General features: G+C 43.9%; 1 protein-coding gene across 3 annotated transcripts in view; it reads left to right on the forward strand.

The window, feature by feature from the left end:
- LRP4 (LDL receptor related protein 4) overlaps window positions 1–26,105 on the forward strand; it is a 74,629-nt gene that overhangs the window by 33,711 nt on the left and 14,813 nt on the right. For 2 of the 3 annotated variants that reach the window (XM_015864521.2, XM_015864526.2), the window contains exons 2-20: window positions 1,963–2,109; window positions 9,585–9,701; window positions 12,428–12,541; window positions 12,989–13,105; window positions 15,484–15,612; window positions 15,917–16,036; window positions 16,171–16,296; window positions 18,551–18,676; window positions 19,129–19,263; window positions 19,423–19,548; window positions 20,326–20,556; window positions 20,856–21,012; window positions 21,357–21,574; window positions 21,926–22,102; window positions 22,582–22,707; window positions 23,399–23,607; window positions 24,223–24,304; window positions 24,871–24,976; window positions 25,860–26,061. In XM_015864521.2, the coding sequence (XP_015720007.1) occupies window positions 1,963–2,109; window positions 9,585–9,701; window positions 12,428–12,541; window positions 12,989–13,105; window positions 15,484–15,612; window positions 15,917–16,036; window positions 16,171–16,296; window positions 18,551–18,676; window positions 19,129–19,263; window positions 19,423–19,548; window positions 20,326–20,556; window positions 20,856–21,012; window positions 21,357–21,574; window positions 21,926–22,102; window positions 22,582–22,707; window positions 23,399–23,607; window positions 24,223–24,304; window positions 24,871–24,976; window positions 25,860–26,061 (2,765 nt within the window). The remainder of the gene's footprint in view (window positions 1–1,962; window positions 2,110–9,584; window positions 9,702–12,427; window positions 12,542–12,988; window positions 13,106–15,483; window positions 15,613–15,916; window positions 16,037–16,170; window positions 16,297–18,550; window positions 18,677–19,128; window positions 19,264–19,422; window positions 19,549–20,325; window positions 20,557–20,855; window positions 21,013–21,356; window positions 21,575–21,925; window positions 22,103–22,581; window positions 22,708–23,398; window positions 23,608–24,222; window positions 24,305–24,870; window positions 24,977–25,859; window positions 26,062–26,105) is intronic. The other variant, XM_015864522.2, reaches the window with a different exon arrangement.

Genomic DNA, 26,105 nt, shown 5'->3' on the forward strand with positions numbered 1-26,105 from the left:
CATCTCCTCCAGCTTCCAACAATTTCTGTAGCTTGGTGAAAACAGAGATGGCTGAACATTGCAACTTCACTGAGGCAGAAGGAGCAGATTTAAGATGTGTATGTATAACTTGGTATTGATTGCAGCAAGATAATGGTATGTTTAACAGTTCAGCAGATTGAGTTGCAGTTTGTAGATTTCCCAGGAGTTTGAGACAGCTGCACTAATTCTTTCTGTGCTGTTTCAAAGGCGAGGTCCATTTTAGCTGCTGTCCTGCTGCTAAAATAATTTGCTCTTTTATGTTTTTTTTCCCCAACTGCTCTCTCATTTGTGTTTATCTTAAATATTTCCCCCCATGTTTAAGAATTGTTTGCACTGATGTTTGATCCTTTCCTGTTGCTGAGTCTACCCTAGGATGTGATATCATGGGGCCTTGGCAAGATACAGCAAGTTGCTACCACTTTCATATTTGCCTCTTTCTGAGGGTAACGAGAACAATGATCATCATCTTGGTGTACTCCAGCAAGAAGGGGTATTGGAGCTGCAAGTATTTAGGATAAGTGCTGTGAGTTACTGTTGAGCCAAATGATAGAAAATATACTCAAAAAAAAAAAAAAAAAAAAGTACTTTAAACAGTATCTACCTTTATTATATGTGGTTGTGCTTTTCTAAGTAGTGGTGGCTCCAGCAGGAGGTAGTTTGTCCTGAATTTCCTGTGTTGTAGGTTTGAAGGAACTTCTCTTTGAGCTTTGTGGAGGTTTGTGGTTCTGAATTTCATCAAATACGTTGCATAGGTGATGTGTTACTATTCCCTAAGGATGTCTGGGCTGAGATTTTCACCTCGCATCAGAATTAAACTTGTCTTTAGACATCTTCATAACTCACTCACTCACTGTGAGTCTTTTTGAGTCAGGTTTTGCTGTAGCCAGAACTTGTGGGTTCATGGAACATCTGGGCACTTGGCCCCTTTCAAGTTCTGTGCCCTTCTTTCTGTTCCTTATTCACCTTGCTGTTCCTGCTTCTACTCCATTTTGCATCACACGTTGATTGCCTTCCCCAACATCTGCAGTAATACCTATGGTATAACTTTCCTGCCAGGCCTTTTAAAGATAAATTATTACAGAGATGGGAAATAAAAAGTTTGCTGCACCCATGGCAGTCTATGTGCTAGGAGATAAAGCAGCCAATTTGGCTGTGAGTGTCCTTGAGAAATACTGCTTGGGATGTGCTCAGAGACTTGTTCAGTTGGAGGCAAAGGGGAGAACAGGATTGGGAACTCCTTAAGCTAACTTTAAAGCTGGAAAAAAAAAAGTGTTCCTATTGGATTATGGCTTGACACTTGAACTGCATTTTCTTTTGGTCTGTTTGTAGAGCTGAAAATCCTCTTTCCTTACTTTCATGAATGTCAGTTGTGCACACGACAATGTCATAGGTTAATCTCCACAGATAAATAAATGATATATTTTTTTAAATTTTTTATTTTTTTTTTACTCTTTCACTGGAATCTAAAATCTCTAAAGCACTGACAAATTAATATTTGGCATCTAGAAAGTTCTGGAGTCAAGAGATCCCTGATAAACCTCAGAAGTAGAACCTTCGATATCCCTTCTGTTGTGTTGTCAGAACTAAGTGGAGCAGTGTCAGTGCTCTGCTGTAGGAGAAGGCTGAGTCTGTAAAATTAAAAAGGGTGTTCTGGTTCCTGGGATTCATTCAGCTCAATTGTGATTAGTGCAAAGTTATTTTCCAGCTGATTCCTAAGGCTGTATTTGGCAGGTTGCTATTTGCTGTTGCCTTCAGATAGTTCCGTTCCAGGAAACTGAACATAGAGCTTGATCTCCTATTTCAACAGTGCAAGAGGGGTGAATGTTTTTCTTTGCAGGAGATTGTACGTTCATACATGTGGATTGGACATAGAGAATAATTGTGATGTCAATTTGTATTTAACGCTCTTCAAAATACACTGTTTGTTTGTTCCTTTTGCAGGCGTAACAAGTAGCACCGAATGCTCCTGTGGACGCAATCACTTTACGTGTGCAGTCAGTGCTTTTGGGGAATGTACCTGCATCCCAGCTCAGTGGCAGTGTGATGGAGACAATGACTGTGGGGACCACAGCGATGAAGATGGCTGCAGTAAGAATACCATTTGTGACTTGTGTTTGTGTACAGCTGAATGTCTTAACTCCTTCTCTGCAGATGTTTCTCTTTTACAGACAAGTCCTAGTTTTTGACTGACAGGTGTTTAAAATTGCAGATGATCTACTTTTGGCTGACTCTTGTAATCTACCAGGGCCAGCATCTACTGGCAGAGCACAGTGAAAGCCATCTTTTCCTTTTGCAGAGGTTTTGGAATGTTTGCTGGATGTTTTATAAGGAGAAACAGATAGAAGTGCTTCTCTTTTCTCCACTGTTTCAAAAACACTCTCTGTGCCCAAAGTTACATGGTTCTTATGTAAGTAAAAATAGAAAACAAACAAACAAAACCCAAAACACAGTGTGGTGTGTATTGAAGTTAGATGAAGTAATGCTATGGTTTCAAATCCAGCTTCTCTGTGAAGAGGTGTTAAGATGAGCACTAGGATTGACTTCCATTGGCTTTGGGATTCACTGATTAGCTTGTAGCTGCTGTGTATCTGTGTTTTGTCAGCATCCATGTACATGCATGCAGATGAATGGGAACTGATCAGAAGTCTCAGTCTTAGTGGGTTTCTCACAGTATAATGAATTAGGCCCAGTTTTGTGGAGTTCCTTTCCTGGAAGTTTTCCTAGAGCTGAAGATATAAGACTCTTCTTAAGACTGCACGAACATGATTGAGAAATAAATCTTCCTCTGTTGGATATTTCTGCAGCCCTGTCTGCTTTCCTTTTTTGGCGTTCACCTTCCCTGCCAGCTAAACCCAGAGCAGCTGCATGGATCTGTAAGAAAAAAGAGCTTTCATCATCATCAGTATATTGTTTTTACTCCTCTTTAAGTGTTTTCATCCCAGCTGTAGGAAGTCTTTCCTTCTCAGTTCTTGTTTCTTACAGTTTTGCACAAGATCATGAACACACAGGAGGCCTTGGTGAAAAGCAGATTTTTGAGAAATAGGTCACCAGCAAACTGAGATCATCAATGCTTTGGTTTAAAGATGACTCATGAAGGGTTTACTGGGCAAGGGAGGAAGCTTAACTGGAGAAATTATTGAAAGAAGTGGAAGTGCTAAAGGAAAACCTGCATGTTTACATCTAGTAAAGGAGAATGGAAATTATAACAGCAGGAAAGCGGAGATGAAGATCTGAGATCTAAAGAAATAATATTAAAATCTCAAAAGAACAAGAGAGAGCTCAGGCTGAAAAAAAAAGAAGAGAAACGGAGCAGGAGTATGGGAAATGGGGAGGTAAGACTATCCAGTAACTAAATTAGTTTTGCTAGCCTCTTCCTGAGCACAGAAACTTGTTTATTTTTTTCTATGATTATGCTTCTATTCTATAATCTATTGGAGAGCCTTGAAGGGGTCAGTCGCCATTCAGACTGGACATGTTTCTCGATAAGGTCTACTTTGTGCATTAATGCAGTCCAGCACCAAAGATTCTTAAACTAAGCAACTGCAGAACTGTAGAAATGGATGCAAATGAAATAAGAAGTTTGCAAGAGTTATGTCAACTGAAAGAAAGGTGAGAGTGAAACCCAAGGTAGTGGGAAAAGCGAAAAGTATCAAGTTGAGATTCAGTTTTGGGTCAGTGTCTATAGACACTGCATATGTTTATGTAGGTGATCAGACTTTACTAAGTGCCCTGTAGTAAAGCAGTTATCTAGGCTGGGGCTGGTAATCTGTAATTTCAGTTAAAGAGGTAACTTGAAACAAGCTGTATGTTAAGGAAGATACTGAGACTGAAGAGTGAGAATGCTGCACCTATGAAAAAACAGGAGTAGAGACAGGGACTGTTTCTTCTTTTTGAGAGAGATTTTTCAGTTTTTATATAAATTCTTTTGTGTTTTTTTTCTTAATGTTAATTTGCAAACTGTAGAGTAAATGATGCTTTTAGAAGTCATTTGCAGTAGTTTTTCCTTCTTCTATACACCCCAGTCTGACTAACTTTCCTGTAAGTATTTTTAGCTTGTATTGGTGTCCTGTATTGATTGCCTGGCTCTCTCAGGTGTTTTCCTGTAATTCTTGGTAGAATCCTGCCTGTGCTTACCTGGCTGTGATAGGAACTGTCTTCTTACACATCTGAAGCCCTGCAGTGATGAGAGCCAATTATTCCATGACATGTTGACTTCCTGCTCAGGATCATGTTTACAGGCCAAAGTTCTGTAGTAATAATAGTAATAAGCAACATCCCAGCTGTCATGCCAGCTTCACAGACTTTCTCTGGTGTCAGCTCTCTGGCTTACTGACAGTGTCTGGCTTGGAAGCCTTTGCTACACATGCCCAGAGTAGCTCAGCTGCCTGCCTGCCTTGTGCCAACAGAGACTACTTTGGACTGTCCCTAACGAAAGCTGCGTGCAAGCAGAGGGATGGTTTTCATTCTGCCCTTCTGCCTGCACTTTGAAGTTCAGTGTGGTGTGAATGAGTCTTGCTTCCTGTGGCAGGGGTGAAAGGACAACTGAGTAAACTTGGCCCAAGGATTGATAAATAGTTCTGTTTCTCATAAGAAATAATCCAAATCCCCCAACATCCTGAAACAGAATTTAGAATTTTCAGAATTTTTCTGAATTTAGTATCCTTGAGACACAGACTTCCTTGCTTAGCTGCATGCTCTGTTGAACAATGCTATTTCATTTCAAGGTCCTGAAGAACTGACCTTAAAACTTAACTGAAGAGTGGCCTGCTGTTCCCATCTCATTTGGGAGCTTTACATAATTCCTTTTGAGCAACAGCACATTCAAGTCCAGGAGATGGTCTCTTTGCTGCCAGAAACAGTACAACTGCTACACTTATCAGTCCTCCGTTATCAGTGTTCAGCAGTCATGAGGATAAAAATCTTGCAGTTCTTTTACTGATATTACTGAAAGCTTCCCCATAACGCTTTCCCCATAATTACCAGCTTTGAGCTCACACTCAAGAGCCCGGGTGAAGCTTTGCTTCTGAGCTTCTAGTTTGGCTACTTAGGAACACAGTTTATGGTTTCTCTTGAAAAGATAACACTTCGCAGCAACTCTTTCTTGTGAGTAAAGTTTGCTCCATGTTTTATCGTTTTATTGGGCTTAGTATATACGTGCTTCCTTCAAAAACCATCACAATTAATGTAATGCCACCTCAGACACAGAGCTTTTGATTGAGGGCTGTGAAAGGTTGGGTGCTGATACAGTCTTCCTTTATTCTTTTTCCAGCCAGCAAAGCACAGTTCAGCAGTGCCGTTGAAAACATTTTCTGTTATTCTACAAAATGTGGCAGGTGGAATGCAGTGTCACTTCTTCTTTCCTGGGTGCTCACTAGCAGCCCTTATTTCTCTTTGTAGACCTAAGGTATGTTGTGCTGCAGAGTTTAGCAAACAGATCTCTGTGTGCACGTGTGTATGTGGATGTGTGCGCGTTACACACATGAGACTCAAGCTATAGGTGTTACAAAAGCTTTGTAATTTATATTTGTTTTTGAATTAACTCCTCGTTTTTCATGTGACAAAGAGATTGTCTAATTAAACGGTATTGTTCAAACTGCTGTGACCCAGATCAGGGCACTTGCCGTCCTTGAATACAAAGCAACCTGGTCACTGCAGGCAATGGGGATAAAGTGTTCAAAGGACAGCAGGACGTGATTCAGTCTGCGTTTCACCTTATAAACTTCCCTTTCCCCCCCTGCCCTCCCCCTCTCCTGCAGCTTGGCCATAAAAGAGCGCCCTGTGTAATAGGAGTTGGGAGAGGGGGAGGAACAGCAGCCCTACACTAGACCTAGCTTTGCCGAAACCTTGGATGATGTCCAGTGTGACCATGCAGAGGGATGAGCTCAGGGAAATGGTTGGAAGTTCAAAGGCCTTTTTGTGTTGCTCACTGTCAGTCGGCAGATGTGCTCTCTTGGGCTGTCACTGGCTTGCTTTGGTCTTCCCAAAGGCTTCCCTTCCTTGTACTTGTTTCCTGGGAAAGAAGATTCATTCCTGTCTTGCCAGGCATTTTTCTGTCTTCAGCTCTATCCTAGGGTTTGCCTTTGCATATCTCTGTTAGGAAAACTGCTGCTGATTTGCACAGATGTGGGGAGATGAAACTGGAACTGAATATGGAAGTGGAGGACTGAGGTGTTACTGTGTTTACCATTGCGTTACCTAATCCTGCTCTGAGCAGTAGTGAAAACATGTTAGTGCAATGATTATTTTCTCATCAGTGGAAACTATGCCTCTGAAAGCCTTGCAGCTTTCTTAGGAAGTAATGAACACCCTTAATTTTACCACTGGTAGAAGTGGGGCTATAGAGCCAGAACTGTCCCACAGTCATGTAATAATAACAATCAAATCCGGGGAGAAAACCCCAGTGTTCTTTTTCCAGTCTCCTAATTGCTAGTCCATTTGTCCAGAGAGGTCTTGCTCCCTCTCTAACATGAGAAGTCCTTAACATTTTGTTTGCATGGCCTCTGTCTGAGGGAGAAAGAACATGGAAGTGTGGCTTTTTAAATTAGTCAAAGCAGTGAAATGTGTTTACTATATTGTATAACTATTCTGTCGTGTCAGAGGAAAATACAGTGGGGGCTGTTTGAATGTCAAATACTACGTGTTTCCCGAGTGAGACATCTTCACTTTTGAATTTCCTCTTAACTTTGTATTTCCAAACATCTTGTCTGGATATATTTACAGCAGCATGAACTGATGATATGCCCTCAGCTTTCACTTCATAGGAATAAAACTCAGCTCCACCAAAGTACAAAGAAATAAATGACCAGCAGAAGGGCTGAATGATAGCAGTCCCAGAACAAAGGGCTGTACAGTGAAACTGAAGCTGACGTGTAGAACGAGCAGGAATGTTTCTGTGAAGACAGTTTGCTTTTTAATGGGGAGAAGGGATTGTGGGCTGGGAGGGGCAGGGCTGGGAAAAGATGTTAGGGGAGAGGCTGCCCCTGCCTGAAAGCTGCTCCTGGAATCTCCTGCATTTTCCTTTGAAGCATCTGTCTCTGAGCATGATTAGATTCATGTTACAAATTTACATGGATCCCTGTCCTGATCCCATTGGCGGATCCTAAGCTTTATGAAACAGCCTTCGTTCATTAGGGTTTTGTTTTGTTTTGTTTTGTTTTTGTCTTAAGTAGTTTTGGGATTATTTTTTTTTCTTCCTCCTTTAAAGGAGAGCTCCTGTAGAAGGGGATTTATCTCCCCCCTGGTGCTGTCTGGGCTGGCACGCACTTGCTGTCTGCTGGGGTGGGAATTAGGTCCTCTTTTGTATGTGTTTCGCTCTCTTTCCCTTGCTCCTGCACCCCCTCCTCTGTGCTTGAAGCTCAATTTTTATATTTAGGGGGAGTATGAAATTGGCTGAACTGCTCCCTGTAGGGGTGGAATTTCATTTTGTGTCGTTACCTCATGAAGGGATGCAGCAGTTCAATGGGATAATGGTATCAGCTCTGAACCAGTGCTAATGGCCTAACCCTCTGGGAGCCTGAAGAATTCTCCCCTGGAGAGTCAGCATGCAAATTCCCTTCCAGGCGGCTCCTGTGCAGTCCTTTGGTGATTAGTCACGCTGGGACTGGGGAGAGCAGACAGAAAAGCATATGCTGGGGGGATGGTCTTAGTCCTGAAACGGCAGCTGAGGCCAGGAAAGGTTTGCTTCAGCGTGCAAAGTATGGGATCTGCACTTGAGGGAAAGAGGACTGATCTGTGGGACTGATCTTCTGAATCTAAAACTTTGTCTTGGTTTTGTCTGGAAGTAGAATTTAGGGATCTAGAGTGTTTTCCCCTTCTGTCCCCCAGAGAATGAAGGGGATGCACCTTTAATGCAGCAGCACAGGGGTGCTCAGAGAAAGCAAACAGTAAGGAAATGGGTCAGCCACTGGAAGACCAGGGTACTGCCCGAGGTGTGGGGTGGTGATACAGATTTGTATGCTTCTGTTTCCTTCATACCTCTCCAAGGCCTCGAACTGGCGAGGTGTTATCTGGACATATACCTACACAAGGCATCCTTGACGTGATGAACGTTTTTGCAAGGATTCGTGTCCAGTTCTGTATTTTGTCATCTAGCAAAACTTCAGCATCATATGTGGTGACGTCTGCAGGGATGTCCTGTCAATTACAGGGATGCCTATGCCTGCGCTGCTGCAGGAACTACACTCACTTTTAGGAGTGATTGAAAAGATGATCCACATTTGTGGTTACAAAAAGAGGTGTCAGTTACAGCAAGTCTGAATTTAACTGCTCTGGTGTATTCTTAGGGTGAGAGGCTTTTAGGACAGGTGCTTTGTATGAAGTGTTGGAGGGCATGCTATTAAGAGCTGTGAATGATTCTATGTGGTGTAATCCATACTGCTTTTGCAGGACATTGGCAGCAGTCCTGGGGTGAATGGAAACATAGGGTTAAGGAAGCTGGAAAAGCTGAAAACGTGACTATTTGTTCTCCTTATCCAGTCCTCCTCTTTGTGTGTGTGGCTGCGGTCTTCACAGTCTTCTCCCACCCCCTTTGCTCTCCCACCTCCAGGATAGTGTTGGCAGGGAAAGCAGAAGCATAGCAGGCAAGGGCTGGCCCTCCTGGTGACAGATGGGAGATGCTGTCGGCAGGCTGGGCTGGGATGAAAGGATTTCAAGCACTGCCTCTGCTCCCCTTCACATCGCTGAGCTAACCTTGCTCTTTGGAGAACACACCTGTCAGGAACAGAGTCTTGTGCAGCCCCTTCCCTATCACAGCTGGCAGTGCTTAAAAGCATGAGCTTCACTGGAGTTGAGTGTTCCGCTCATCTGTGGGGGAAGGACAGGGCTGATGCACCCTCTTAAATTTCATCTTTGAGGCTCCAGGCCTCATTAAATGCTGTGGATTTGTGGTTCCGCTCCATTGCCACCAGAATCCTGTGTAGGAAAGTGTCCCACGCTCCCTCTTCCTCGGTCCCTTCTGGAGATCTCTAGCAGGATTTGAATTCTATTGCCCGTAGCAGAGCTACAGTGAATTTATTCACAGTGGAGGATACCCACTTCTCCTTGCAGGTTCTTTAGACTAAATTGCTGTCAGAGCCCCCAAGATGAAACACATATTTTATGTTTTTCGCATGGCTTGCAAAACCCTGTTCCCAAAACTGCTGCTTCTCATGGTTCTTACCCTAAAGATTCTCATGGTTCTTACCCTAAAGAACTTTGTGAATTGAAATCGTGTGAATTGCATTGTGAAGCATACAGAAAAAATGTTGATACTGTAATTTTCCTTGTTATAAAATAGTGCTATTAGAGGATGATAGCAGGCTTACAGATGAAAGAGAAAAAGTAAACTCAGTGGGGAGTAGTGACAGCTACTCTATTGTGAAAAGGTCATCGCTTCTCTGGGGAGGAAAGACTGACAAGCTGTAGATGTACCCTGGCCCACCATCTAAGGCACAGCTCTTCCTCGTGACTCAAAAATTCATGTCTTTTGTTTAGAAAAGGTGTAGCCTTCCTCCACTAGGAGGAAGGGACTTTCAGGAAGGAAGTTGACTGCAGTTTCATACTGAAGTGTTTCTCTGCTGTTGCAGTGCTGCCCACTTGCTCCCCGTTGGACTTCCACTGCGACAACGGGAAGTGCATCCGCCGGTCATGGGTCTGTGATGGAGACAACGACTGCGAGGATGATTCTGATGAACAGGACTGCCGTAAGTCACCTCTCTAAGGGGAGAAGGTGGGCGCAGTGCCTACCTGCCATGGCTGGGGAAAGCTAACCCTTTTTGTCTTGGAATTCTAAGAGTCTATCCACTGAGGCAAACCCTTGGCTTGCAATAAGCTACATCCTTCCTCTGACAGAGAGGTGTTCCTGATGTCCTGTGTTGGCACCTGGCTTGTTGTTTGAATGTGTATCCTGGGGGAGGGGATGCTTCTCTGTCCAGCTGCAGAACAGTTTATGCCCCACAGCCTTGCCAGTTAATGTCGCATGAAGTAGTTCCCTGAGCTGAGTGCTTCATGTCTTCCCCTCTTCATGGAAATGCCTAACCTCTGCCAAATACCAACTGAACTGCTTGTCTGGCTGACTTCCTGTGGCCTCACATTCCACTGTCTGACTTTTCTGCTGTGCGGACCTGTCCCCAGCATCTTCTCCCTTCAAACCAAGTTCCCTGAGGAGAGAGAAAGTTGCTGCAGGGATGCTGCCTGCGCAGACAGCAGTTACCCTGAAAGCTGGCTTGTCTGCTGCCTGTAAGGTGCTGTCTTCAGAAGAGCTGCCATGGCAGGCTGCTAGCCGTGAGCACTGCTGTTGTGCTTCTACAGCTTATTAAAACAGAGGGAATTTTGCCTGAGCCCTTGGACCTCAGCTCCTTCTTTTTTCACTTTTATGTTTTGTTATTTGTGGTTGGCTTCTGTTGCAAAAGGTGTTCAGGGATGCAGCTTTCCTTCACCAAAACAGATCATCCAGTCTTGTAGTTGGCAGCATGTGCTGGGAAACTAATGTGTTGCATAGCACTTCATCTTCAGCTTCTTTGAAACTGCATTGGCTGCTGGAGCTGACAGCGGGCTGCAGCTAGGAGCAGTATTTTGTGCTGTCTGGTTGATTGCAGCTGCTTGATAAGCATCACCCTGCAGCTCTTGAATTCTACAACAGTTGTGTGTGTGGTACTCCAGAGTGACTCAATCGTATCTCAAGAAATGCAAAATAATTCTCTTGGCTGTGATCTGTTCCATGTCTTTTTAACTATTTATGCAATACTTGTGTGCTAATTAATTCCCTTTTTAATCAGCACACCCCTGATCTTTGCTGTCTGGGCAGAGGACTGGAAAGCAGAGTTCAGGTTTTTACATCTGTTCTACGTGATGTTCTGAATGGCAGGACTAAGCTTAGTTTCCTGGTCCCTTTTTCATGAAAGAAAAGATCTGTATCCTTTTGGTCTTCTGTTTGGTTTTTTTTTTCATGAAAAGTTGGAATGCCCATATATATAAGGCAACAGTAGAGAAGGGTGTGATCAAAAGATTTGGAGACTAATGAAAGGAGCTGGTTCTGTGAATAAGAGAGTCCTGGGGAGTTGTCCAGACTAGCACGTAACCATAGAAGGATTTATGATGGATTGAAGTCCTCAGGTACTAATTCTGCAGTCCCTTTTTCTTTCCTCAATGGCCGGCAGACAAGCTTTTGTAGAAGATTGGAAGATAGAGTGGAGTGAGGCTGCAAATGCTGTAGACTTTAGAAGAATTTTAATTTTTCCCTTTCACTTTTCAGTGGACATTTCCTTTCCTGTGGAGGTAACTTTGACATTGTGGGGAAAAAGAATAAAGGTGCAGCTACAATTTTATCATTAAACTTTTGCCAGATAATGATAGTCACAGAATATTAGAAATGCAGGAATTGGAAAGGACCTCAAGAGATCACTGAGTCCAGCCCCCGAGTTAAAGCAGGTACCCTACAGTAGGTCACAGAGGCAGGCATCCAGATAGGTCTTGAATATCTCCATAGAAGGAGGATCCACAGCCTCTCTGTCAACCTCTTCCAGTGCTCTCTCACCCTTCTAGTTGGTACAGAACTTCCTATGTTTGAGTTTTAGGCCACTGCTCCTTGTCCTATCCCTACACACCACCCAGAAGAGCCTGGCCTCAGCCATTTGCCTCCCACCTCCCTTTAGACATCTTTAAACATTTATCAGATCCCCTCTCTATCATCTTTTCCCCGGGCTGAACAGACCCAGGTCACTCAGCCTTTCCTCATATGAAAGATGTTCCAGTCCTTTTATCATCTTTGTGACCCTCTGCTGGTCTCCTAGGAGATCCCCATCTTCTGTAAACTGGAGAGCCAAGAACTGGCATGTTATTCCAAAAGTGGCCTCACCAAGGCAGAGTAGAGGGGGTATCACTTCCCTTGACCTGCTGACTGCACCCTTTTTAATGCACCTTCTTGGCCACCAGGGCACACTGCTGTATCATGGCCAACCTATTGTCCACAAGACCCCCAGGTCCTTCTCCCCAGAGCTCATCTCCATCAGGTCATCCCTTAACCTGTATTGATGCATATGGTTATTCCTCTTTAGTTGCAAGACTCTACACTTGCTCTTGTTAAACCTTATTATATTTTAAATTTTTAAGGAGGCTTTTTTGATGTAAGGATCACTTGAACTTGACTTGGAGCTCTACAAAAATACCAGCACATGGCGGACGGCTCAGTTACTCTGCTGTCCTTGTTCTCAGGCTCTAGAGTTTGCTGTACTGTCAGCTTGCAGTTGGAGTGGGAGAGAGACACTCAGTGGCCATATGATGTTGTTAGAGAAAAGGAAATGAACTCTCCAACATGGCAGTATCCTTGAAGGAGGATGTTGCTCTATTTAGGATACACCATATGTTTGTTTTTCTACAAAATAAATCTTTGTGTCTTACCTTTTCCTTATTCTACACTGTGTCCCAACAGCGCCACGAGAATGTGAGGAAGATGAGTTCTCGTGTCAGAATGGGTACTGCATCCGCAGCCTGTGGCACTGCGATGGTGACAATGACTGTGGAGACAACAGTGACGAGCAATGTGGTGAGTAGTGGTGCTGCCAATATGATGAATCCCCTGTTGGTGCTTAAAAAGGCATTGCACACACACCTGTGCAGTTCTAAGATCCCCTTAGCATATCAAGGGCTTGCAGCTGGCTCATCTGAGCGAAGTTTGTGTGATTTTTTTTCCCTGACTGGCTGCTTGTAATCTCAGGCTGTGGCTTATTTGCCAGGCAAATTTGTGACTTGTTATTCCTTGACTTGCCATTGTGAAATCTCTTTTGATTCCTTTTGAATCCACTACTCTGTGTCTATTAAATGAGCACTGGTGGTTTTGTCCAGACACTGGATGATGTGGAAATGTGTGATTTAAATGAGCAGGCATGTTTGTTGGTGCCCTAGGAGCTTCAGAACTATGGTGTGGTTGTTTTCTGAGCACTCAGAGAGAAGTCAAAGTATTTTTTTTTTTTTCTTACTGCTTTCTCTGCAGATATGAGGAAATGCTCAGAGAAGGAGTTCCGCTGTAGTGATGGCAGCTGCATAGCTGAGCACTGGTTCTGTGATGGTGACACAGACTGCAAAGATGGTTCGGATGAAGAGAATTGCCGTAAGTGCTCTTCTTACTTTGTAGTCATAGGAAATAGCCCTTTGGACCTGCTCTTGTCTTGAGATTTGGCACGTTTCCTGCAGCAGAGATCAGAAACAAGTCAGTTCTGCATGTACTGGCAGCTATGCTGCCTTCTGTTGTCTACTGTAGAGGGCATGAGAGGATGGTGTGTCTCTCATGTTACCTCACAGAAATACTTGATCTGTTCCTGGCTACTTTTCTGTTGCTTCCCATGGCTATGTGACCTTGAGTCAGAACAGGGGGCTTATGATGTAGTGAATATAACTGTGTATAAAATTGTAGGAGATAAAGGGCAAGGGGAAAAGGGAGAAAACAATTGCTTTCTTTATCCTCTTGTCTGAATCCTACCCAGAATTTCTCAGGGGACTTTGCCCACTGATAATATCTTCAAGGACTGCATGTTGCTAACTGGCACGCTGCAAGGGCTGCCTGCACAACCAGCTTCTCACCATTCAGGTGCTTTATGCAGGACATCTGATAAGGGACAGTAAATGAGTTAGCTGGAAGCTGATTTGACTGATGGGAATGGAGAGATGGGAGTGTGAGAGCCAACAACAGTTGTCTCTTTTTTTTTTCTTGTCTACATCCACAGCCTTGTAGTAAATGGGACAAGAGTCTATTATGTCCCTTCCTAACCCCCACTGCCTCTTTGCTGTGTCTCTGAGCGCAGTTAGCGTCTGTGAAAGTTTCAGTGGTCCCTTCCCCCACCGTGCTCTCAAAGGCATTTTGCAGAATTTGTTCTAGATAGCAGGAAACTTCAAAAAGCTCTGGGAGGAGGGACTGGGGCTGCCAGCTCCTGAAGGGCAGGGGGAGTGGGTGCACGGAGGAGTTGTCTTTTATCTCTCTAGATAATGAGAGTTGGCAGCAAACCAGGGGCTGCAAACATTTCTAAGCTGGGAAAGGGCTCTAAGAGGAAGGCAGCTTTTCTTCCTCGCCTTTCCCCTTCTCTTTTCTCCCTCCTTTGCCTGTTGCTTCCCTACAGGCCACGAATAGGCCCTGGGGGAGTGAGGGGAGATGTTGTTTCAACCTTGCCTGCTATGGAGGTTTATGGGCAACCTGAATTGGTACCCTGCTCCTCTGAGCTGGAATGCCTCTCAGATTGTGGCTGGCAGTTTTTTTCTGTAAGGCATTTTAGGTATGGAACTTCACTAAGAAGCTTTGTTTGGCTACCTCCTTTTATGTTCTTCAGTGTGGTTGTCATCTTTTTCTTAAATCCAATGCTGCTCATTGTTCATCTAAAACAATGTGGGACTAAGCTGTTCAGTTTTTTCCTTGTTATTTATTTATTTTTGTGGAGGGTATTGGGAAGTAAAAAGATCATATAATTTAATCGCAGTACATGAGAATTTAAGTCATTGGCTTCACTTTCTGCTCAGATAAGCCCAAACACTTCTTTCAGACTTCCTTGGTAAGGAGCAGGTTAACACACATTTCAGTACCCAGCTGCTGGATACTGGCTGAACTGGAGCTCTTACTGCGTGCCTACAGGCATAGTTCCTGTCCCAGATTGCCAGTCTTTGTTTTCCCTTTTATTTAATAGATCTGTTTGTGGAGCTCCTCAGTTGAAAGGGTCACGTGTCTGAAACATGCAGTTCATTCTCTGGACAGTAGGAGAAGAGACATCAGATTCTGTTCTGTGGGACTCATATTTTTCCTCACTTCCCACATTGTATGCTAGTGACCAGAGAACAGTAGGAAAATCCTTGACTAAGTTTGTTGGGTTCTGCCTGGGGAATGCCAGTGCTCCTTACTGATAAAACTGTTTGAGTGATGGCTTGAGAGTGATGGGCATGAAGAAACTTCAAAGGTCATGTGCAGAAGTGGGCACTCTGCTGCCTGCTTTTGGTCTTCAAGTGCGTATTTTTGTTAAGATTTTTAAGAAATCATGCCCTACTTTAACCTTGCGTTCTGAGCTGCCTCAATCCTTAATATAGAACTATCCCAAAAGGATAGTTTTGTTTTTACTTTTGTTTCTGTGTCTGTCTTTTGGAAACTTAGTAACCATTACAATTCTTTACAGAGGATACTAGGACAGTATCTTGAGCACAGGAGAGAAGGCGACACTCATAGATCTTCATCACTTTCTTCCATTATATTTGTTATTTTTATTTTTTAGGAGGGTGTTGACTGCACAGTTGCCTTTGTGTGTAGCTTTAAACCGCTCCTCATTGAAGCACAAACAGCACTGATGGTCCTCTGAGTAATACAGGTCATGCAGAGATAGGCAGCAAGGACTAGCAATTTCCAACACTTTTCCACTGAATACTTGCTAGTCTGTTACTAGATTGAGGAAGGCTGCATCTAAACTGGATTGTGCGCTGTTATCTTACACATCTTTTGTTTGATTCCTTTGTTAGCATCAGATGTTCCAGCTGCCACCTGCAGCTTGGAGGAATTCCAGTGTGCATATGGACGCTGCATCTTGGACATCTACCACTGTGATGGTGACGATGACTGTGGGGACTGGTCTGATGAATCTGACTGCTGTAAGTTAGTGCAGGGTGATGCACAGATCCAAATGTCTGTTTTGTGAACCTAAATGGATTTTGAGTTGGCTGGAAAGACAGCCATCTAATTGATCACACATAAGCTGTCTCTTTCATTATTTTAAATTCAGGAAAATGAGGGTAGTGACAGAAATCACTGCATAGTCAGCACATTTATGCACACATGAATGAAAGCAGCTGGTCAGGACCGAGTTCCAGAATAACAGAGTCTAAGCAAAGCACTGAGAGATTTTTTGGATATTCCATTGGTCTGAATTCACTCTGTTGTTTAATATCTCTGCAGCATCTCACCAGCCATGTCGCTCTGGGGAGTTCATGTGCAACAGTGGCTTGTGCATTAATGCTGGCTGGAGGTGTGATGGAGACTCTGACTGTGACGACCAGTCTGATGAGAGGAACTGCAGTGAGTGCTGGGGACTAATGGGAGTGTTCCATTTCTGCTAGATGCATGAGTGTGTGGGGGAGTATTATTGAGACCAGGCTCTTCTGATCATTCTTGCTCATCTAACTTATTTTTGTTTTGTTTTGACCCGTCAGCTACGTCTATGTGTACAGCTGACCAGTTCCGCTGTAAATCAGGACGCTGTGTCCGTTTGTCCTGGCGCTGTGATGGGGAAGATGACTGTTCCGACAACAGCGATGAGGAGAACTGTGAAAATACAGGTTTGGTCTGCTGCCTTGCTGCTTGTATCCAATAATTCCATTCTGGAGGTAATAGACAGCAAAGTTGCTTTTGGATGGCTTGACAGAGTTCAGTCTCAACTTTCAGTGTTTCTCAAAGAGATGAGATATGTAGGTTATCTTATAAGCTTGCAAACACATGCAGTTCCTTGTGCTTAGACTAACTAAAGTGGTTGTGTTCTCTGGTCAGATATCAGATCCATGCATCTTTCTATCCTGTCCATGCTATGTTTTACCACAAAGCTTTGAGGCACTTGTAAACACTAATAATGTTCAAAGTTGCTACATTCATCAAACAGGTATGAGTCTAGCTCATGCTTTCTAGGTAATTCTAAATAGCTTTTGTGTTGCCATATGAAGCTGCCAAGCAATTGTTAACAGGCAGTAGATTGGAAGAAGACATGTTGTGAAAATTAAGAAGAAAGCCTTTGTTTTAGAGGTTAAGGATGCCAACCCCTGCTGTCCCCTCTACCTTAGACCTCTGCTCAGGAGTCTCTCTTGCCCTTTGTCATAATCATTTCCCTTACAGTTATTCCTCTATATAATTTGGATACAGAAAAGAACAGGGTTTCAACAGACCCTCATGTCACCGTAGGATTCAGGGAATATCTAGAATCTTCTGTTTTTCTTAAATCCTTCAGGTTGTCCGTAGCCCTTGCTGAGGAGTAATGCATACTGGTCAGTGAATTTGTCATAGTGAGCAGAGTCCAGAAGTGTATACTGACCTGTCTTCATCTGTGTATTTTAAAAAGTGGGTTTACAGGTGATAAAAGGGATTTTTTAGAACTGTAACCATGGGCTGGACAGTGTGTATTGTACAGGAAGAGCTGAGGCTGAGCTCTGAGCAGAGGTCCTGGAGCTGCTTCTCTAGATAGGTCAGCTGTCATGAGCACCAGTATGCAGATAGTGATAATCCTGGAAAAAGCAATTGTACTTGTAGAAAAAGCAGTAACTACGCTTCCTTGTCTCAAAGTATTCAAACACTGAACCGTTGCAACCCTGAAACCAAATCAAAATTCCAGAGCCACTGAAATTCAACCTCTCCACTTCAAACAAACCCCAAGATGGTTGACTGCAGCTTTTGCTACCATAAAATTAGTTGTGCAGTTCTGCATTCGGTCTACAGTGATAGCAACAAAGAGTTAACTTGGAAGTTCTAGTCACAGTAGAATACGTACTGGCTCATCTGATGAGAAATAGCCTTAATGTCTGTAGCATGCGTTAGAAACCTGTGACACTTAGAATTACGTTTTTGTTGGCTATAGAAAGAAAATTCCTAGAACACTAGGAGATCAGCTTAAGTAAGAATCTCTATCTTCATTATGATAAATGTGGCCCAAGTTTCAGAATCCTTTATGAAAAGTATTCCTGTGCCCTGAAAAGTGAGTCTCTGTGTTTCTGTGTTCCCAGTTGGTGTGTCTGTTAGTTCTTATTTCTCTTAGATAATCTCACAACTACCCTTTTCCATTCTGCTTACAGGCAGTCTGCCAAGTTATTTTTTTCTTTGCTGGTAACTGTATTGTCTTGTATTCGTAGGATTATCAGAGTGTGATGATTTGGAAACCACTAACAAAGTCAGCTTGAGAGGTACAAGAAATAAGAGGCAATAGGGCAGCACAGTTATCGCTGAAGAAACAATTAGATTGGCAGAGTCCCTACAAATAGCATTACTTTACTTACAGGAATTCCGTGGTGTCCTTGCCAACAGCAGAAGTTGAAGTGTGTAGCTCGTGTGTGAAATCCTGTTGCCTGAGCTCACATTTCAAGGATGCATGTAAATCTCATTCCAAGTCTGTCACAGTGCAGTTAGTGCTGGACAAGACACACATTCCTCTGCAGGCTTAAGATCCATAGCCATGCTGATCTGGCATCTCAGATGACTAAACTTGCTCCTTTCTGATACACGCTCAGGAACGTTGCGGAATCTGGAACCAAAGGGAATTAGTCTAAAACCCTGAAGTCATTCTGAGAGAAACTAAATAGCTGAACTTCCAATAAAGCAACTCTGGCCTCAATTTGAAGGCGAGCTAATAAGCCTCTGAATCAATGTAAAGAAATCTGGTGCAGTGTGAAGTGGAAGATGAGTTGAATTCAAGGAAAGAGGAAGTAATGGATTTCTGCTCATATATAAAGATTGTAACCAATCTTAGAAAACATTCTTTATCAATTACTTTGCCATGACTGTTGTTCCATCAGTAAGTTCTGGTCTGCTTATATTCCTCTTCCTCTATTGCAGGGACCCCCCAGTGTGCTCCAGACCAGTTCCTGTGTGGGAATGGACGTTGCATTGGCCAACGGAAGCTCTGCAATGGAGCAAATGATTGTGGAGATGGCAGTGATGAGAGCCCTCATCAAAACTGTCGTAAGTTCTGCAAGTCAGGTCTTAATTATAAATGGAGGCACTGTGTGTGGGAGTCAATTTGTTGCTGAAGGATGTGTGTAAGAAAGCTTGGGTTGTGTTAATGGAAGGGAGTGTGGGTTGAAGACTGAGGACATTGACCTCTGTGGTTTTCCAATTGCATACTGTGGAGAAGGAATAATGGGGAGAAGATTATACTCTCAGGTATCAAAGTCTGTTTGCAGAGATAATGAATCTGCAGCCATATTTACCGAACTTCATTGTCCAGTAGCTGTTCCCTGTTGGTTGTGGCCTGCAGGGACATTTCTGTCTGTGAAGAGGCAGCTTCCAGCACAACCTGTATCATCCCTGTCTAGCTTAGCCTGTTCTTGAGGGTGACTGCTACTTAACAGCCGAGAACACAAGCAGCTGCTTTGTGGTTTCAGCTCAGTTATCTTCATCTATTGCTTTCACAGGTCCACGAACAGGGGAAGAGAACTGCAATGTCAACAATGGTGGCTGTGCTCAGAAGTGCCAGATGGTACGAGGGATGGTGCAGTGCACCTGCCATACAGGTTACAGGCTTCTGGAAGATGGCCGGTCATGCCAGGGTGAGTTTTTGGAGCAGTAGCTTCTTCCCTGCTGCTTTGATGTGCTTGCAGTTGATGGCTATGAGGGGGTGCAAATTGGAGCATGAAGGCAGAAGCAAGCTTGTGGTGAGACTGTTAATATTATAATAGTAATTTTATCCCTTTGGCTCTAAAATGCAGATGTGAATGAATGTGCTGAGGAAGGCTATTGCAGTCAAGGCTGTACCAACAGTGAAGGTGGCTTCCAGTGCTGGTGTGAGCAAGGCTATGAGCTGCGCCCTGACAAGCGTAGCTGCAAAGCTCTAGGTAAACAGAAATTCAGTCTTACTCTATTGAATGTTTGTTGGATCCAGTTCTCTTAACTTTGCCTCTAGTGCTTCAGTGGCAACATTGTGCTGCTCACACACAAGGAAGTACCTGGATTTATGTTAGGTATGTCCAGGTTGTTGGTGAAAACCTGTGAAAATTTTATGATTTTGACTGTAGGGTGGTGTTTCTCTGTTTCCTTTCCTTGCCAGCAGGACACCCTCTGCTTCCTTGTCTTATTCCTTGTCATCCAGGTGGCCTACACCCTGAGGCAGAAACAGTGTCCTTTTTCTGTTTTGGAAGTGTCTCGGGCCCTATTTTTATTTTTTTCAGTGGAAGTATCTACTGACTTACTTTATATCTGGCTGAGGCATACTTTAACTGTGTCCTGTTTTGCTGTGGTTGGAGGTTGTGGTAGAAGGTATGGTAGAGCTTCTGTGTTTGCATGGCTAGAAGGTGGATAGAGACAAGGGAGACTATAACCTTACTGCCAAGTGTGTGCCTAGTGGTACGGCTTCAGGTGAGATGAGCTCAAATGGGACCTGGACTGATCACATATTGCTGAGTGAACGTTTGCCAAAATCTTTAAAACTGCCCATTTTCAGAGGAGAACTATGTGATGGGGTTAGGAAAGGGGCTGTCTGAACTGTTTTGTAATTGGGTGTTGATTTCTTAGTACAAATGCTGCAAGACTGTGTTCTGAGACTTATAGTAAAGGGAACGGTAGCCAGGACTCTTATCAAAGTACTCTATTGCTGTCTTCTCGTATATCCTCAGGGCCAGAGCCAGTGCTGCTCTTTGCCAATCGAATTGATATCCGGCAAGTGTTGCCTCATCGCTCAGAGTATACGCTGCTCCTCAACAACTTGGAAAATGCCATTGCCCTTGACTTCCACCACAGCAAGGAGCTGGTATTTTGGTCTGATGTTACTCTGGATCGCATAATGAGGGCCAATCTGAATGGTAGCAATGTGGAAGAAGTGGTGTCTACAGGTCTGGAAAGCCCAGGTGCGTCATCCTAAAAGGCAAAAGCTTGTGCCCTGTCTATGATATGAGAATGGGGATGGGTGAGTGGAGACAAGTAGATTCCCCACATTCAAAAAAGAATACCTCTCCTTAAGCACTGGAATGGGCTGGATGGAATGGGTATGAGATAATTGTCCCCCCGGAATTTATCTCTGCTGACAGAGAATAAGATAGGAGGATGGAACTGGGCCTTTCTTGAGGCTAAGAAAGAAAGGGAACTATTTTTCTGAGCAGAGCCTGCTCCTTATTTCATTCTGTGCTTAATTCTCCCCTGGAGATAGGTGGACTTGCTATTGACTGGATACATGACAAATTATACTGGACAGACTCTGGAACATCTCGAATTGAAGTAGCAAACTTGGACGGTACTCACAGGAAGGTGCTTTTGTGGCAGAACCTGGAGAAACCCCGGGCGATTGCCCTCCATCCTATGGAGGGGTGAGTGAAAACTGGAGTCCTCAGTGAGCCTTCCATGTGAGGGTCAGGTGAACAGTGGTCACTAAGGGTGCCCCTGAGTGCAAGCCCCTTGCTTGGTGCCTGCAGTTTGGGAAGCCTTGCAAGCTGAGGGCTTTCAGAGCTTTAGTCCTATTCTGGACTCTTCAGGTTTCAGCAGCCTGAAAGTGCTGGGTGTTACCTTTCCAGCTGTTGCTTCTCCCATGGCTGTAACTCAGTCTCATGCATGAGGTCATGGGATCAACATTGTTTTACCCTGATAGGAAGTGTTGCAGTGTGCATTAGGTGTGACATTAGTATTCTGACCTGTGTCTCTCTGCCCCCTCCAGCACGATCTACTGGACTGACTGGGGCAACACTCCTCGCATTGAGTATTCCAACATGGATGGCTCTAATCGGCGCATCATTGCGGATACGCACCTATTCTGGCCCAACGGACTGACCATTGATTATGCAGGGCATCGGATGTACTGGGTGGATGCCAAACACCATGTCATCGAGAGGGCTGACCTTGATGGACGGAATAGAAAAGCTGTTATTAGCCAAGGTGAGTAATGGAGCTGGGTACTGGAAATGTTCTCTGCAGCAAAGAAGGCAGAATGACATGGTGCTTAGCTGAGTTTCAGAGCCACCTGCTTGTAGGTGACTTGTTATTCTATGGTTATTTATTTTTTAATTGCTGTGGGATGAATTCTGTTGCTAATGAGGAGTGCATGAGACATTGATGAGACATCAATGGACAGGAGGTAGGAAGTATCTTGTCACATTAATGTATGGTGGATTTGAGCAGATTGACTGTGGCAGTGCTTAAGGGGTACTCGTAAGAGTTCCCTTGCCTCTCTGCTATCACAAGTCCTGTTGAACATGATGGAAGCCCTGTATTGGATGTCTGTTGCAGGCCTTCCACACCCATTTGCTATCACCGTGTTTGAGGACAGTTTGTACTGGACAGACTGGCACACCAAGAGCATTAACAGTGCCAACAAATTCACAGGCAAGAACCAGGAGATCATCCGAAACAAACTCCACTTCCCTATGGACATCCACACGCTGCATCCTCAGCGTCAGCCAGCAGGTAACTGCAGAGAGGGTAGAGACCAATTCGAGCCGCTGGTAGAACTGTTCCTGCCACCTGCCCTTTAAAGCAGAGAGATGTTAAGCCTGAACCTAGTGTAGTAATGCATCCCCCACTTCTGTCCGGGGCTGCTGCAGCGTTTGCTCCATCCGGCAGCTTGATACAGGTGCCTCAGCAGTAGCAACCCTGTGCTAGGTGTTACCGCAGCTCCCCCTGCTGACACTCAGGGGTAAATGCTTTCCAATGAGAATAATCCTTTTAAATTACTGTAATCTGTTTGGGAAGTACATTGATTTAAATGTTTTTCTACTATACTGACTCCTAAAGATGGAGTTTGTGCTTTAATTTGATTTCTTATTCTTAAGTAGTGTCTGTGTAGACAAGTTATCCATGTGGGGCTTTGCACCTTGGCTGGTGTTTTCCCCCTTTCCTTTACTCTTTGCTTTATGCGTGGTTGTTTTTGTCTTTGGCTACTTGAGCAGGGAGAAACCGCTGTGGGGCCAACAATGGGGGCTGTACACACCTGTGCCTGCCAAGCAGCAAGGATTACACCTGCGCCTGCCCCACTGGCTTCCGCAAGACCAGCAGCCATGCCTGTGCTCAGAGTAAGTGAGGTGGGACCACAGCCTGCGTGTCCAGATGTTCTGTGGGTGGCAGAGGGTTGGTCGTGGGAATATGCAGCAGTTTCTTCCAAGAAGATACAGCTGAATTGACTGGATAATATTTAGGGCCCTGCTGAAGAATGCCCCACCTTTTTGATGTATTTCTTCGTTCTGCATTCCCATTCCCTTCACTAGGCTGGATGGGTGGGGATGCAGAGAAGCTCAGTCCATGGGTCTTTACACCAGGGCTGCTACTAATGCCACACTGCCTGTCACAGCTTTTCCTAAAGCTTTTATAGGAGCTGTGTCAGTGATGACCAAGATATTCAACCTTGCTGACTTCCAGAGTTTCTATTAGTTTTCAACCATGTGGGAGAATTAGGCCAACTGTTGTCCTAGATTCTCAAGGGATGGCAAAGGTGGAAATGTCTGTGCCATTTTTTGAAGAATATGGTTGAATTTGTTCCCTTAGCAAAGATTACCTCAGGATGCAGTTCTCTACTCCTACACTCCCTGCTGATCCCAATCCCTTATAAGATGATAATTTTTGCTACCAATACAGTCTTGGGCTGTGACCTGTCAGTAAGAGATGATGTAAATGATTAAGTTTGGATATAGCAGGGAATTGTCTGTGTCTATCACTGTGTTGTTGAACTTAGAGAAATTAAAAGGAGACCTTTCGACCTTTGATCAGGTCTTGACAAGTTCCTGCTTTTTGCCCGAAGGATGGACATCCGTCGGATCAGCTTTGACACAGATGACCTGTCAGATGATGTCATCCCCCTTGCTGATGTGCGCAGCGCAGTGGCTCTGGACTGGGACTCAAAGGATGACTATGTCTACTGGACAGATGTTAGCACCGACTCAATCAGCCGAGCAAAATGGGATGGATCAGGCCAGGAGGTACAGCGTTAACTATGTGTGGAGACCATCTAGCCAGGAGACTCCTTGTGCATTTGATTTGAAACCACTGGGAAGCTCTGGCTTCCTGAGGAACTGTAGTTCATGTTGGATTTATTGTTCATTGATTTGTCTAGTTCTGGCAATAATGGGCTCTGATGTCAGTGAGCACTTAAAACACAAGTTTGGTGTAGGTTCCTGTTTATCTGGAAAACCCCAAAGGTGGGGAAAAAGCATGTTGATTTACAAGCTGCGGTTGATTCCTCTGTTGTAGCCCTAGACTCTGAAAGGAGGATGTGTTGCATTTTCTGTTATGTGCAATACTGTAACAAGAGCTGCATGCCTTGGGACTTGTACATACCCTTATGCTCTAATGAGGCAAACAGAATTCAAGAGTTGGAGTTGTGTTTTGAACAGATATGGAAAACAGGTGTATAACTTCAAGTGTAAGACTTATTTGTACTAATAAGTCCTTAATGGTCTCTCTCATATCTTATTGTTTTGCTTGAACTTCTATTATTTGAAAGTCATGTTTGTGAGTAAGTAGCGCATTGGGCTAGTGTTTTTTTACTAGGGTCTAATCTCACTAAGGATTTTCTTGTTTATGTTTTTATTTAGGTCGTGGTGGATACCAGCCTGGAAAGTCCAGCTGGACTGGCAATTGACTGGGTCACCAACAAACTGTACTGGACTGATGCAGGTACTGGGCTCCTCTGCTTTACTGGAGTTTCAGTCTTCATTATGAGTAATGAAAGACGCCCTTAAATAAAGTTGAGGTTGAAGTGGAATCATTAGGTAACCTCTCTTTATAGTGTTCCTGGTGCTAATTCTTTAGAAAGGCTTATAGCAGAAGTCAAGTTCTACTGCTCTCTTGCTGCAGAGCTTATATCTGTGCATGTTCACATCATGTATTCCAACAGTACATCTTGGGGTGCAGCAGGTAGGATTTGAAGGTTGTTTCCCATCGGAGTACAAGTTCGAAGAGATGTAGGAGAGGTGATTCTTCTCTAGCTGCTGTCTTAGGTCTATATTGTATAGATACTTCGATAGCTTAGGAAAGTGCTGACTTGTGCTGACATAGAACCTTGTACCAGTCACAGCCACACAGGTGACAGGGATGATACTTTGAGCCACGTTTCTTATTTATCTTCCAGACAGGAAAAGAGATGGGGGATGGAGAAGAAAGCATTGATCTATGGATAGTGTTTACCTTACCTGTTGTTATTCCTGAGGTATGTGCTTAATTCTTTCTCTCAATCTTTGTAGGAACAGATCGAATAGAGGTCTCCAACACAGATGGGACCATGAGGACTGTTCTGATCTGGGAGAACCTAGACAGACCTAGAGATATCGTAGTGGATCCCGTTGGAGGGTGAGAGATTCTTTCTTCTGGGGTGACACGGAAATTCTTTTCTGTCTTAAGATGTTAAAGTGCTTTGATTTAGTGCCGTGATCTCTCTAGCACCTTTGTTCTATGTTCTGCCAAAGGCTGAAATTAGAGACCTGATTTTGGACTCTAGTAGAACAAGATAAGCTGGAGTAACTGCGTGTCATGCTGCAAGAGCAGTCAGATATTTTCATGTTTCTAACAACTAAAGATCTGGTAAAGAAAATGTTGTGAATTAAGCAAACAAGATGTTTTCTATTTAATTGTTTCACATCTATATTGAATTTATACTCAAGCACTCTTGTTTATCAACCACAACTGAAACAGAAGGACCTCCTCAGGTAAATTAGGGCTGATCTTAAGCATGATGTGACATTAGTGACCTATTTGCTTCAAAGCATTGTGTCAGTGGGAGTACTGAATGATCAAATGCACCATGGAAAGCAATGCTGGGTAGATTAACAGCAACAAATTTCACTTCTTATCATAGTATGGAGCTGGGAACTGCATGGGTAGAAAGAAGTGTGCTATGCTTTCCTTGAGGGGGTTACTGAAACACCAGTGCAGCAACAGTACAAAGGGCTAATGGTGAAGACTGGTAAATAATTGGTTAGTTATTAGACCTTTAAATTTTTCCTCCACGTTTTAATAAGGCCAGCACATGGGCTGTGAAAAGGATATCAGTTTGAGTATAATTTTAGGCATAATACAAAAACCCAAGGCTGAATATGAGTATGATGTTAGTCTGGTGCTGCTTCTTGCTAGCTGCTGAAGGCAACAGGCTCTTACTTCTCACTACAGCCACTGTCCAAGTGTAATGGCAGTGACAGGCTTCACATATTCACCTCTCTCTTGGCCTTGTGTTCAGGTTCATGTACTGGACTGACTGGGGAGCCAACCCAAAAATTGAGCGCGCTGGTATGGATGCTTCAAATCGCTTGGTGATCATTTCCTCCAACTTGACGTGGCCTAATGGCTTGGCTATTGACTATGAGTCACAGCGCTTGTACTGGGCAGATGCAGGCATGAAGACCATTGAGTATGCCAGTCTGGATGGCAGCAACAGGAAGGTATGGAAAACATCTTTGAGGAGGGAGTCTGGGAGCATGAGGCA

Source organism: Coturnix japonica, chromosome 5 (assembly GCF_001577835.2).
Source record: "Coturnix japonica isolate 7356 chromosome 5, Coturnix japonica 2.1, whole genome shotgun sequence".
NCBI classification, from domain to species: Eukaryota; Metazoa; Chordata; class Aves; order Galliformes; family Phasianidae; genus Coturnix; species Coturnix japonica.